Source organism: Podarcis filfolensis (assembly GCF_964270895.1).
Source record: "Podarcis filfolensis genome assembly, chromosome: 5".
Taxonomy (NCBI): domain Eukaryota; kingdom Metazoa; phylum Chordata; class Lepidosauria; order Squamata; family Lacertidae; genus Podarcis; species Podarcis filfolensis.
This window is the reverse complement of record NC_139608.1, coordinates 37,971,342-37,985,637: the sequence shown is the minus strand read 5'-3', so window position 1 is coordinate 37,985,637 and position 14,296 is coordinate 37,971,342. Positions and strand designations below refer to the sequence as shown.

Below are 14,296 nucleotides of genomic sequence, written 5' to 3'. Positions count from 1 at the left end.
ATGGGAGGGGAGCAGCAACGATGGGCTCCAGAACCCTGGCAAAGCAAGTAAGGCAAAATAAAATACGTTTGTTGTGACAGATGCATCATGGAGACCAGCTTGCAGTGCACATTTTGCAGTTACAGCACTCAGCTTTCAGAACTCTGGCAAAAATATTGTTAGACAGAGATAAGTCTCATTTATATCCCAAGGCCTAATATGAGAAATAGCCACAGACGGCACAGCAGGAATTCATTTCTGAAACCAGGGCCCAAGAATAATTTTTGGTGACCTGATAAAAACTTGTAACACACTCCTCCCCCTCCCCACATCACGCTCCTGTCCTATACAATCTCAGGAGTCATGAAAGATAAGTTACTGTATTAATTACTAAATTACATTTTCTGCATTTCTGAAATTACACCTTGTTTCTGAAACATGCCCTCCAATCCCACTCCCCCTTTTGCTATTTTTGTTAAATATAATGTCAAGCCTGATGAACAGTCCTATGAAGTTTCTGATTATTTTGTATCTTTTTGGTTGGTCCTGATAACGGTATTATCCTCTTGATATATTTTGATTCCCAATGGATGAAAACATTTTATAAATAGACTAGTTCAAGTTAAAGCTTTATATTTCTGGCTCTTTTCATTGAAAAATCATGGATTAACTTCCTAAAGTCAATTTAACTTGCAAGTTTGAACTTGATAGACGAAGTCGCTGGGTGGCATTTACTCACAAATATAGTTGAGCCAGTAAATCCTGCCAGCAGCAGTGGCGTAGCGTGGGTTGTCAGCACCCGGGGCAAGGCAAGTAATTTGCACCCCCTAACCCGTGGATTTGCGCCCCCTAACCCGTGGATTTGCGCCCCTAACCCGTGGATTTGCCCTAACTCCAGATGTTGCGTTGCGCCCGGTGTGGCCGGCCCCCCCTGCACCCCCCACGCTACGCCACTGGCCAGCAGCACTGGCTCCTGCTGCCCCTGGGATCAGTATCCCTATTATAGTGCTTTGTTCCTCCCACCAGCTGTACCCCCTCCTTCCCATGCACCAGGAACTCTGGGACTGGTAGTTCTTGAGGGAGCATGCCATATAAGGAAGCACAAATCTCTTTCTCTCAAACAACAAATTTTAACTGCATAAGCACACACACACTATTCTAGAGAAGAACCTTGGCCAGCAACTCACTGTTCAAAATATTACGTATTCTGTTCTAATGTTATTTCTGAATAGCTCCAGCAAATATCACAAGATATGGACAATAGGTACATAGATACAAGGAAATATGCATTCACAACTATCCTCAAACATAAAAGTGGGATCAGAGAGCTGGAAAACAATTCACTTCTGGCAACCAGTGCACCCCTTTGCTTTCAGATAGCACATGAGTAAAGGTAAAGGTAAAGCGACCCCTGTCCATTAGATCCAGTTAACGACTCTGGGGTTGCGGCACTCATCTTGCTTTATTGGCCGAGGGAGCCAGCGTACAGCTTCCAGGTCATGTGGCCAGCATGACTAAACTGCTTCTGGAGAACCAGAGCAGTGCACAGAAAAGCTGTTTACCTTCCCGCCGGAGCGGTACCTATTTATCTACTTGCACTTTGATGTGCTTTTGAACTGCTAGGTTGGCAGGAGCAGGGACCGAGCAATGGGAGCGCACCCCGTCACATGGATTCGAACCGCCGACCTTCTGATCAGCAAGTCCTAGGCTCTGTGGTTTAACCCACAGCGCCACCCGCATGCCTTAGTACATGAGTAGACAAGCCTAAAAAGCCTGGAACACAATTTTTTTGTGGTGACTCATTTACCAGAAGTAATGTATTTAGCGTTAACTCTGGAAGTGTATTCTGACCAAACTAAGTCTTCTAGAGCAAAATATACAACACATCAGAGGGCTTTGAAAATTTGTTTTCCTGGCTTTTAAGATTCATCTACCCATGTACTATCTGAAACCAAAGGGGTTCATTGGTTGCCAGATGTGAAATATATTGGCAGTATTATTTTCAGGTCTCCTACCTCACTATAAAGTACAGTTCAGCCTTCCCCACCCCATCAACTAGGCTTGCAAGGTTTGAGATAGGGCCCCCTGGATCTCTGGACGCTCATAAAATGTATCCTCTCCCCCACATCTGGGGTCCTGTGCAATCCTAACTACCCCAACACATCAGAGAAATAAACAGATCAGATTGTAAACACACACAGCGGCACATTATATGCAGCAGGAATGCACTGAGCTCTGTTTGAAGCTTTTCACGTAACAGATATAGAACAGATATAGCTAAAGAGGCCTTCCCCAGCCTGGTGCCCTCCAGATGCAACTAGAAGTCCCATCAGCCTCATGATGCCAGGGCTGATGGGAGTTGTAGTCCAGGTAGGAGAAGGCTAATCTAAAAGTATACAGAGGAACTGCAAAATGACATATAGCGCTAATATAAAAATAGAAAGCTCTCTCTCCACCCACCCACCCGAAGCAGAGGCGCAGGAGAACATGCCACACAGGAAAAGGCAGAGGTGGACTTTTCACACACACTGAAAGCAGAGGCGCATACTGGACTATAAGCTTATGTGGGGTGGCAGCAGTGACACCTAAATAGGAAATGCAGCTAAAGCTCTTCAGGGTGGAATCTACAAACATATGAAAAAACATTCTGAAAATACTTCTTCTTTTTAAGTGTTTTTAAAAATATATTGAATTTTCCATAGGGCTCACCATCGCCATCTAGTGCCACATTGTATATTGCACTTAAAACACACTTTAAACGCTTTATTTGCAGCTGTATAGTTGAGTCCCATGAGTTTACACTGCAACGGAGGATGGCATGCTCAGCACAAGCTGCCCTTCCTGTGGCACAATGGGTCAATGGGTCCGGCTGCTAAGCAGAAGGTAGGTGGTTCAAGGCCACACAGCGATGGCTGTGGGCAGGATTCCTGCACTGCAGAGGGTTGGACTAGATGAGGCTCAGAGGATGAAGATGATGTGAGAATTAGGACATTGGCTCACTATTCTGACATTTTTCTGTATGTTTAAGTACTCTCAACACTGACTCTCTAAGGATACAGAAGAGGCACTGAGGTTTTCTGATTTTTGTAGAATACTGATTGAAACTGCAAGTCATAACTTTGATCCTATTTTTTGGGGGGGGGGTCAGTTTAAGCAGAAGCAAACATGCAAGGCAACATGTAAACACCACATGTGATAGCTAGAGTATGGAAAGCAAGTCTTACTTGGTTCAGAGTGTCTTGTTTCTGAGGAAAGGAAGAGCGGAAAAAAGACAAAGCAAAGTTCAGTGAAGAAGGACCGAAGAGCAGGAGGAACAGAAACAGCTATTCTGCTGGACAAAGGCAAACCAAACTTTCAGGATGGTATGTCCTACAGTCCTTCCCACGACTGTACTATTTCAGAACACACTTGGGGGAAATCCGTAATTTTTAAAAACCTTGCATTTTAAAAGCATGCCCTTGTCAAAATTTCCCAGCAGATGGAACTGTTTAGACGCTAGAGAAAAGGCTTGTGAAAACTTTATCCCTGAAATGTAAATTTTTGACATAAGAGAACAGGCAGATTTTTTGCAAGAACTATTTAAAGAATTAAATGAAAGATTGCTTCATTTATTTATTATTTTTATTTCTTGTCCTTGTATTTGGAACTTCCTCCAAGAAGTACAGGGCGGTTATTACAAATTTGGCATTTTATTCTCACAACAATTCTGTGAGGTCGGTTGGGCTAAGTGAACACAATGCCCAAGGTCATTTACAACGTAATCTTGTGTGTTTACTCAGAAAGACGTTCCACTGTGTTCAGAGGGGCTCATTTCCAGCAAAGCATCTTGAGGACTGCAGCCTAAGGGAACTTAACAGACCAGAACTTTATGGTTTAAATCCCTCTGGGTCCAATTCTACACCGTGCAATAACAGATGCTGAAGATACTGAAAAAGTGCATTCTTGGTAATGTTACCTTCAATACGGGATACAACACCTATGCTTTTAATCATGATGGTTGCTAGAATGTTGCTGCATTGAGGGCTTCTATCGGGCATCTGGTTGGCCACTGTAGACTATATGAGCCTTTGGTCTGAACCAGCAGGACTCCTCTTATGTTCTTATGGCTAGATGAAATGCTCAATACAAATCTGTAGCTACTGTGCAGGGTGTGTATATCCCACACCCTACTGAACCCTAAGACCAGGGATAGGCAACAAGATGCTTGGGATGACAATGCCACTCACCACAGCCATCCCATTGGTTATGGGAGGGCTAATAATAATAATTTATTTATTATTTATACCATTATTAAAAACACGATAAAACATCAAACATTAAAAACTTCCCTAAACAGGGTTGCCTTCATATGTCTTCTAAAAGTCAGATAGTTGTTTATTTCCTTGACATCTAATGGGAGGGCGTTCCACAGGGCGGGTGCCACTACCAAGAAGGCCCTCTGCCTGGTTCCCTGTAGCTTCACTTCTCGCAGTGAGGAACCGCCAGAAGGCTTTCAGCGCTGGACCTCAGTGTCTGGGCTGAACAATGGGGTGGAGATGCTCCTGGGTTGAACGATGGGGGTGGAGACGGTATACTGGGCCGAGGCCGTATAGGGAGCTGTAGTCCTCAACATCTGGAAAGTATCATATTGGCCACCCCTGCCTTAGACTCTCCTTCCTGACCCCTCTCTGACAGGCTGACTCAGATGGAGAGAAAGGGAATGGCAATCACACATGAGTCATGCCTACCTTTCTTCTCATCTCTAGACTTGCTCTAAAAAGAAGGTTAGACTGCAGGCATCCAGTCAGGTGGGTTAGTCTATATTCTGCTTGTCCTTTGTCATCGAGTGATTTGCTTTTAGTATTCTAGCTCCTATGTAGTTATACTACTTGTATTAGTAGGCTGCTCTGTTGCTTGGCTTTTAAACTTTTTTTATCTTCTAAGTCATCTCAAAGGCCTTTGGGTGGAAAGCTGACCAATAAATACAAACCTGGTAGAATTTTATTTTATTTTGGAAGCATAGTGCCAGACCTGAGCACACCAACATTTAAGGTTCTTTAAAGAAAAAAAAAGTGGACAGCTCACCTGAAATGCGGGAGAAAGGGAGGAGCAAACGGTTTAAAGGTACTTAAGAAATTTATCTGGAAGCTGTTATACGTGTCATTAGAGGACGTACGGTTGAGAAGAGAGGAGGAGGCAGGTTCACTGTTAGAGTCGAAAAGCTCCCGCCCACTCCTGCTTCCAGACACATCTGTACAGATCCTTGATTTCTGCTCACAGCGATTGCTACGTTGCCATCGCTACAGGCAAGCAGCTGTCTGAGGAAATGACGGGATATCCCCTCAAAGAGCAGGAAATAACAATTCTACCCTGGCTTTTCCCAAGTCAGGTAGGAAGCGGGCTGGCTGCAGTGGTATAATTTGGAGCAGGGGGTTATCGCAACAACCCCCTCTCCATATGTTATTACTGCAGGGATAAAGTAGTAGGAGTACCATTAAACAACTAAAAGCTAGACGGCACAAAAGGACTGTAGGAAAATACCCCCCCCACCCCACCCCCCACTCGCTCCTTTATGGGCAGCTTCCTCCGCAGCCTCTGCTGGAAAGCAACTCTGTTCTTTAAAGCAGTTTTAAAGGCAATTAGTCATTAAACCCAATGGCAAATGCAGTAATTTCTCAGAGCGGGTAATAATGAATTATACCTACATTGGCGGCTTTGTGCAGTGGAAATAATCACAGTAATATCTCCTGCCATGGGGCACAAACCACAGCAATGTGCTCTCAGTAGAAAGCGGTGCGGCCCACTTACGGCCACCCACAAGACAGCACTTGCCCTGTTCCCTCCTAAGTGCCTAGCAAGCACTCTTCCTAAGAGGGAGCACAATTGCAATTCCTGCCATTTCTTTTGTTGGCTTGTCCTCGTAATTACTTTGCGTGTCAAGAATTCCCTCACAAGCTCTTTGTGCCCGTTTCTTATTTAATTTCATTTGATATTCTAAGGTTTTGGAGCCTTTTGTGTTCTTCTTGAATAGCACCGCAGCTATTTCCTTCTCTTAGCGTGGAAGTGGGGACAACCCACTTTTATTGTTCTTACTAATCTGCTTTTCCTAGGAGAGAGAACATAGGCCTTCAGATCTGTTGCTCTTTGGAAACATTTCCCCACCTCTCTAAAAAAATATATATCAGAAAAGGCACTCTCCTAATTTCTCCTTAAAATACGGAGGAATCACCCCCAGAGAATCTGAGGAACAACACTTTCAACATGGGGGCAAATGTAGTGAGGACTGAAAATGTTTTCTGCTCAACTTGTTCAAAGTTAGTTTTAAGAGGGGGAAAAGGGGAAGTAGTAATGTTACCCACTTTAAGCCAATGAAAACTCACAAGTGTGCATACTTTATGCCTCCCCCCCAAGTTAGATAATTCTAATTTCCGATTAGAAAATCAAAATACTTATGTGCAGCTATATTCATTCATGCTGGTACCTTTGTTCATAAACAATTGAAATTGCAAATTCTTAGAAACTGATGATACAGGCAACTCTCAGTTACTGTTATTCCATTTCTCTTTTTACACTATCAGAATGCATCTTCAGATGTTCAAAAAATCCATTTTTGGACAACGCCTTTATTACATCAACTAAAATGCCATGAGCATTTGAGTTTTCCAGAACTCTTCATTGGGCTAGATAGTAAACAGAGTAAGGGATGGATGGATGCAGAAAAGGCTAGCCCTTGGTGAAGCGATGCAGTCTGCATCTGGTCACGGTCTCAAAACAGAATGTGGAAGGAGACAGCAAATGAAGCTCGGTTACATTCTATGCAGGCTTCAGGTTGCACATAAGGCTGCTGGGAAGTGCCGTATTTTTCGCTCTATAAGACGCACTTTTTCCCTCCTAAAAAGTAAGGGGAAATGTGTGTGTGTCTTATGGAGAGAATGCAGGCTGCGCAGCTATTGCTGAAGCCAGAAGAGCAAGAGGGATCAGTGACCAGTGATCGCTCTTGCTCTTCTGGCTTCAGGGATAGCCATGCAAAGCCTCTTGAGCACAGCAGGAGTGCTCCTCCCTCTTCGCTCAAGAGGCTTTACGTTGCTTTCTTGTTTCTTGTTTTCCTCCTCTAAAAACTAGGTGCGTCTTATGGTCGGGTGCGTCTTATAGAGCGAAAAATATGGTAGGTACAGGCAATAACTGCCCTAAGTGCAACGGGACATTTATTATGACAGAAGCTCACAGTCCATTATATCAGATGCATGAAGTATAATCCTGAATTGGCAAGAATATATATGCATATGGGGAATGTAGAAGAATGAGCTCAGAGGAAAATGAAATGCAAAACCAATAGAAACAAACACGACTACCCTTCTGGAAACCGCATAGCTGTCAACTTTCCCCTTTTCTTGTAAGGAATCTTATCCGGAATAAGGTCATTTCCCTTTAAAAAAGGGAAGTGTTGACAGCTATGAAACTGTGATGTGATAAATAATATATTTGCACCTTTATTTTTTCAATTACTTTTTTATTTACAAATTTAACAAAGAAAAGGGGAGAGAGAGAGAGAAATAATATATAAAATAATATATAAGTAATACTATTAATAACAGTAAATCAACACCAGCCTTTTTAACATCTTGCCTGAGAAGGAGTTGTGCATTGCACAAAATGTCACATGGTTGATCCTAACAAATGGCGTTATTTGACTGAAGGTGTGCACTTTGTTCAAATGGATCAACAAGACTACTGGTGTTGATTCAATATAGAATTTAGGAATACAAGCTTTCTTACCTGTTCTGGATTATATTTTGCTAGGACACCATCTCCATGGAACTCTTCCAAAACATCTTTCAGTTTCTTTGTGGAATCTAGGAGGAGAAAGTTAATGCCAATACCATGAATATTATTAATTACATAGAAGTCTGACGAAGTCATGTGTTTCTTCAGAAGGTCATTGCAGCTTGCCAAGCTTAGGAATGATTATATACAACCATGCCGACACCTTGGGCAAAATGATGTTGTAAAAGTCATGGCGGGCTCTAAAATTTCATGAAAATCCATCCTGCTTTATTTTGAAATTATTAATGAACCTGCAATGAGTAGAGTGCCCTAAACGTTATATTTACAACACCCCAGATGTTTCCTTTGAAGCAGAAGATATATCAGAGTTGCAATGTCAAATATTTGACCCTAGTATTGTGTAGGGAACGCACACCATCTGGGTTCTCAACCAGGGCCCAGACAAACCCTCAGCTCTCCCACAGAAGTCTCACAACAAGGAGAGTTCCTTAAAACAGCAGACATCACCCTAGCCCAGGGGTCTGCAACCTTTAAGACAAAAAGAGCCACTTGGACCCGTTTCCGAAGAGAAAAAACTGGGAGCCGCAAAACTTGTCATTATAAAAATAACTTTTTTGTCACTTTTTTATTATTTCTTTGTTTGACCCCTCATAATTACTCCTCCTCATAGAAATAAACGTTAAATTAACAAGTTACCTTTTTGTGTGTTCTTCACTCCCCTTCAAAACAGTGACCAGCGTACATGCCCCCTTTCAATGCAGTGACCAGCGTACATGCCCCTTACAACGTAGTGGGCGGGCGGGCGGGAAGGTGACGTCGGGACGGCACGTGACTAACGCATGCACCGCCCCCATGCGACGTCACAGCCAGTACAGCGCCCGCCACAGTGGGGAGTGTCAGGGCGCACAATGTGCCTCCTCCCCTCACTAGTATCCACCCCGGAGCCGCGGCAAAGGTGTAAAAGAGCCACATGTGGCTCCGGAGCCGCGGGTTGCTGACCCCTGCCCTAGTCTCTCACTTTAGACTTGCTTTTTATGGGCAGGCCCAAGGTGGATGGTACTATGTCCCATTCAGCTGCACTATCCACATCACATTCCAGGTACAGCAGGTTTGCTAAATTTCCCAGGGGGTCCCAAAGGTTGAGAAAAGGGTCTCCTTCCACTCACAGCTTTCTTCACCCTCTGTCCTCTTCTCCATCTTCTCAGATGCTGACTGCTAGTGCAACACATGCATGCATCACAGCCAAGATGGTCTCTGTCCTCTTCAGCAGCTTTTGTAGCTGGAATCAGTCAGGGCCCCACCCTCCCAGGCCAAGTGGGAAAAGGCCTGCAAGGCAAGGAGCAGGACTTCCAGGACTCACAGCCAAGATGGTCTTGCAGGCTTCACATAGGTTACCTGGTTGGGTGGATGCTTAATGAGAGAGCCCTCTATTAGGTTCCTATTAGGCATGGCTTCTTCCACACTCCATTCCCAACAGCCGTCTATCCTAAGGTGTACCAGGGGAATATATACACATACAGGAAAATAAACATGAAACTAAGGGTCTCAGAGCAGCTGTTTTAGGGTGGGTTAATCTTTCCCAGGGTAGTGCCATCCATGCAGCAGCGGATCTACAGCACACAAGGCCCTGTTTGGGACACCATTTCCTCACCACCACCACTCCTCACTGCTATTGCTACTCTTCTGCTTTCTTCTTCTTCTTCGGTGATCGCTCATAGCCGAGTAAGCTTGTCTTTCATGAACACAGTCTGAACAGTGAGTCTGTAAGTGACTGTGGAGGCCAATTCTGGCTCTACACATCCTTCCACAATGGGGACATAGGTTTCTGGGCGGGAGTTGATCAAGGTGAGGGTTTGCCAAATGTGCCTGCCTCTTAGCACTTGTCTCCCTTTCGTCCTGAGTTCAAGCATCTTCAAAGTCCATGACACCTTTGGTAAAGGCTGTTCTCCAATTGGAGCGCATAGTGTTTCCTAATTCCCCTCCCCTTCTTCCCCCCCTCTTTTCTTCCTAATCTAATACTAATGTCTCACAACAAATGAAACTGATCTGTAGAAAACACAAATTGAAAAAAGAGACAATGCAAGTATTTTTGTAATCTAAGAAATCTTTAATAACAATGTATTTTTAAAAAATAAAAACAACACACACACACACCCCATACATTTTAAGCATATTTAAAGCACATCTCCCTCCTGGGATCTGTAATTTATCTTTCACAGAACTAGAATTCCCAGCACCCATAACATAGCGGAGCTCTCAGAATTCTCAAGGGTGGGGAGATGTGATATAAATGTATGGCGTGTATGGAGCCTAAATGCCCTTTCCACCCATTTCAAAACTTGTGCGCAAAAATTAACTGTTCACTGGCATGCTGAATTTTCCTCCTTCAATGACTGCGAACTTGCATCTGTCATGGGATAGAAGCATTTTCACTGTAGCACTTCCTGACTGAACCACTGAGTGATGTGACTTGAAAGCAGCTTAGCTCCCCATGCTCTCCCAGTGCAAAGAACAGCATTAATTTAGCAGGTTGTGATCGCTATCATCCATTATTTCTGCCACTAAAATATTTGAGAAGGGTTCTTTCGTAAGAAGTCGTGATGGAAGCCAGTTTCTTTTTTTAATCTCCCTTCCTGGGGTCTCAGAGCTCCAGGAGGTGAAACATCCCAGCAGGCTCATAGCTCAGCTGCCCTGGATTAGGAAGTCAGCCCCAGAGGATCAACATCGACTGAAATACCAGAGGAAAATGCTTAAAATAAGGGAATCTGCTTTCAGATGCCTAAAAAAGGCTACTAAAAATAAACTAAGGGGACTGCTCATATCAAACACTCAAGATCCCATCTCTTAAAGTGGTCATGAATATCACAGTGTTTGGGCTAGAGTCTCAGAAGGATTACATTTGGAGCAATAAGGTCAGTGGGAAGAAATTGTTCTGTGCATCCTTATTCCCCAGCCTTCCAATGTGGAAGTATATCCACCAACCACAAACAGAGAAGATTGTTGTATGTGTGGACACGCTGAAGGGCTGCCTCTTTAGTGCTGGCCCCATTGACTTAGACTTTGACTAGTCCGTATTGAGACTAATATTCCTCCTTCCCCCACAAATTGCACTGCCAGCCCATTTGGATGTGGAGCTGCCCCTTAATCTGTTCTCTAGGTGTTCTCTCTTCTCCCACTTCAACCGATGAGGGCCATGTGGTCATTCACATTATAAGAACAGAAGAAAAGCCCTGCAGACTTAGCCCAGCAGACACCAGGCAGGCACCTGGCTCAGCTGCATTTTTTCCATAGGTCAATAGCTGTACAGATTCATACTTGGCAAGTGCTGCGTTCATGTGTTGAGACACGGATGCAACATTTGTATCATTGGACCACTTCACCCCAAGCAAATTTTAAACATGTTTGTTAGCCTGGATAGAAAAAATACATTAAAAAAAGGGTAATGTGAATGGATCCGCAGGCACAAACAATTTTTAGAAAGCCTTCTCATTTCCTCCATGATAGAAATCTGCTTGAGAAGGCATTGGAAAAACTATCCTTTAGGTCTGGTGGTGGAATGCAAGGGATGAGGCTTTGGTGGGAAAGTGCAAAAATTATGCTGTGAAAACAAAACGAGACATGGTTTTTGAGACTTGGGGTGGGCTTCACATAATAAACGCCATCAGTAAGGAGGGTTTCCCCTCTCTCCTCCCCCTTTACCCCCCCCAATTGCCTCAGGGTGTTGGGAGAACCACCGGAATAGCACATGGGGAGAGCAGAGGGGGGTCATGCTGCCCAGCAAGCTGATATGCTTGCACAGACAGAGCAACTGCAACAGTGCAGCACTGAATTCCACCCTAAAGGTAAAGGTAAAGGTACCCCTGACCGTTAGGTGCAGTCGCAGACGACTCTGGGGTTGCATGCTCATCTTGCTCTACAGGTTGAGGGAGCTGGCGTTTGTCCGCAGACAGCTTCCAGGTCATGTGACCAGCATAACTAAGCCACTTCTGGCAAACCAGAGTAAGGCACGGAAACACCGTTTACCTTCCCGCCAAAGCAGTACCTATTTATCTACTTGCACTTTGACGTACTTTCGAACTGCTAGGCTGGCAGGAGCAGGGACCGAGCAACAGGAGCTCACTCAGTCGTGGGGATTCGCCATGCCAACCTTCTGATTGGCAAGCTCTAGGCTCAGTGGTTTAGACCACAGCGCCACCTGCGTCCCTTCGAATTCCACCCTAGGTGTTTGGTATTTCCAAATACAGAGTTCAGCCCTCTTACATACGAGTCCCCATGAAAACTGACACATTTCACGGTAGCATCGCGGAGCCCTACCACACAGGAGTATCAAAATGTTATCTTAGGCCTTTGCAGCAGGAACACTTCTCTTCCAGAGGCCAGATCTTTGCAGAAAAGAAAACCCGAGAGAGTGCACCAAGTTATTGACCTGCGTACACTAGCTTTATCATTTCTTTCTGCTGTGAATTTTGCTAAAACCTAAGCGCTTAGTAGTGGGGTGGGGGAAAACCACCTTTGGAATTAAGAGCTTCTTAGGCTCTCAATTTGGCACTTCAATGCTGGGAGCAGTACTTGAAAAATGAAAGTATCACATTAAATACAGCTTTGCAGATTCTTCCCTTGTGTGGAACACACCACCCTTTCAAACTCACATGAATCCCTCACTACTATCCCTGCCTGTTCTGCAGACCAACAGACTTCCAGGATGGACTGCAGGTGGTTCATGGTGGGGAAATGAACCCAGTGCCCTGTATTTGATGACACACACCCCTCAAACACTCCCCATGTAGTCAGGACTTAAATTTACATCTCCGGGTTTTAAAAGATCTTATTGTATGTACTTGGATGTTCTGTGCTTAAGTTATTGTGGCATACCTCACAGAATGACACATCAAATTAATTGTATCCTTCCTGTGAAAGAAAGGACAAGGATTGCATGCATCTTATTCACCATGTGCTGGAAGCTGTTGTGCTAATGCTGGCATAAATAACCCACACCGAAATGGCAAGCGGTTGAGCTGAGAGAGGGACGGTACTTACACTCAGAATACTGCTGGAGCTGAGCAAACTCTGCCGGACTAAGGGTGATCCAGGTGCCATCGTTCATCTTTCAGGCGAGCTTTGGGGAGGCTGTCTCCCCCCTTAGCAGAGGTCTTCAGGAGGAGCTGCACCTCTAGAACAAGAAATTATTCTGGACCATCGCTCAAGTTTTGCTCTGCAGATGTCTACTGAGTCACTGTTGTTTTTCTACAGCAGAACTCAGATCCTGATCAGGATGAACGCCAATGTGCCTGGTCTCCGCAGAGCCATCTTTATCTCCGCTGTAGCTAGGAGTGCCATCAGAAAATGCTTCCTGGAGAAACGCCAGTGTCTTCAAATCTAGAATTAAAATGTGCAAGTTATAGAACGGCATACATTTCCCCCAAATCTTTTTCTTTCATGCTGGCTTTCAGGGAAACAAAGGCAGAACTGTGCTGACTCAAGCTTATTTAACAAATTGAAAAATGATTTGAGAAAAAGGGGGAAATTTCAGAGCCCCCACAATGAAACAGGCCATTTCCAGTGTGGGGTTGTGGTTGGAGTGTCACACAGGTTTAAAGCCTGGCCACATCCGTATGGTACATTTAAAGCACTATTATACCAGTTTTAACACTCATGGCTGTGAAAAAGAGGGGATGTTCAGGAGAGCCTCTCACATCCCCTTGTTTGCCCAGCTGCTGCACAACAGCCCTGCAGTGGAGTCAGACAAGTCTTATGATCCTGTGGCTGCTAATCACCACTCTCCCACTCACTCTTGCAACCCACGTAGGAGGGGACCAGGAATGCACCAAAGCAATTACTCTTTAAAAATGATCTGAGCCAGAATCCTGGGAGCTGGAGTTTGTTCAGGTTGCTGAGAGTTTAGGAGAGTCCTCCCTATCCCCTCAAACAACAATTCTCAGAGCGGTTTAACAATCAATCCTTCTTGCTAAGGAACTCTGGGAACTGTAGGTCTGTAACGGAAACAGCAGTCTCCTAACAATTCCCAGCACCCTATCATTCCCATGATTCTTTGGGGGAATGAGGTACACCAAACAAATCTCTGAGATTCCAGGGGTTCCAGAAGCTTTGAATGAGGGACAGCAGAAACTGTGGTGTTGTAATGATATATGGTTTATTTACACATATATACAACCTGATGGAGAGGTTCACGGCCCCAACACGCCAAGAAGGTCTTACTTCTCCCTTGGTCAGAGCCTTGGATTACAGCAGAAATCGGGCATGGTTCTGTCTCTCACCTGCTTCTAGCTTCTACTTCACATGCATCAACTCTGCCTTTGTATTTCTAACTACTAGCAAATTGTGGGAGGCGGACCCATCCATTTGTTGTCTAGCACAGAGCCACTTCCTTTGCTACCTTAATGGTCCATACTTAGAGGACCATTAACTCGCCAGGAAGCTAGCCTGGCTATTCCAGGGATTGAATCCATGCTGGATCCAGGAATTAGAAGGGTTTGAGGCATACAGCCTTCAACCCCCCCCCCCAAGGAAACCGTCCTAATAGTATGATGCAGAT

General features: G+C 44.5%; 1 protein-coding gene across 1 annotated transcript in view; it reads right to left on the bottom strand.

Annotated features, from left to right (window-relative positions):
* The window catches only part of DGKG (diacylglycerol kinase gamma), a 121,147-nt gene that overhangs the window by 83,408 nt on the left and 23,443 nt on the right, over positions 1-14,296 (bottom strand). The window contains 3 exon segments of the mRNA XM_083616262.1: positions 3,204-3,224; positions 7,735-7,811; positions 12,781-13,119. Of these exon segments, the coding sequence (XP_083472388.1) occupies positions 3,204-3,224; positions 7,735-7,811; positions 12,781-12,847 (165 nt within the window). The 5' untranslated portion in view covers positions 12,848-13,119.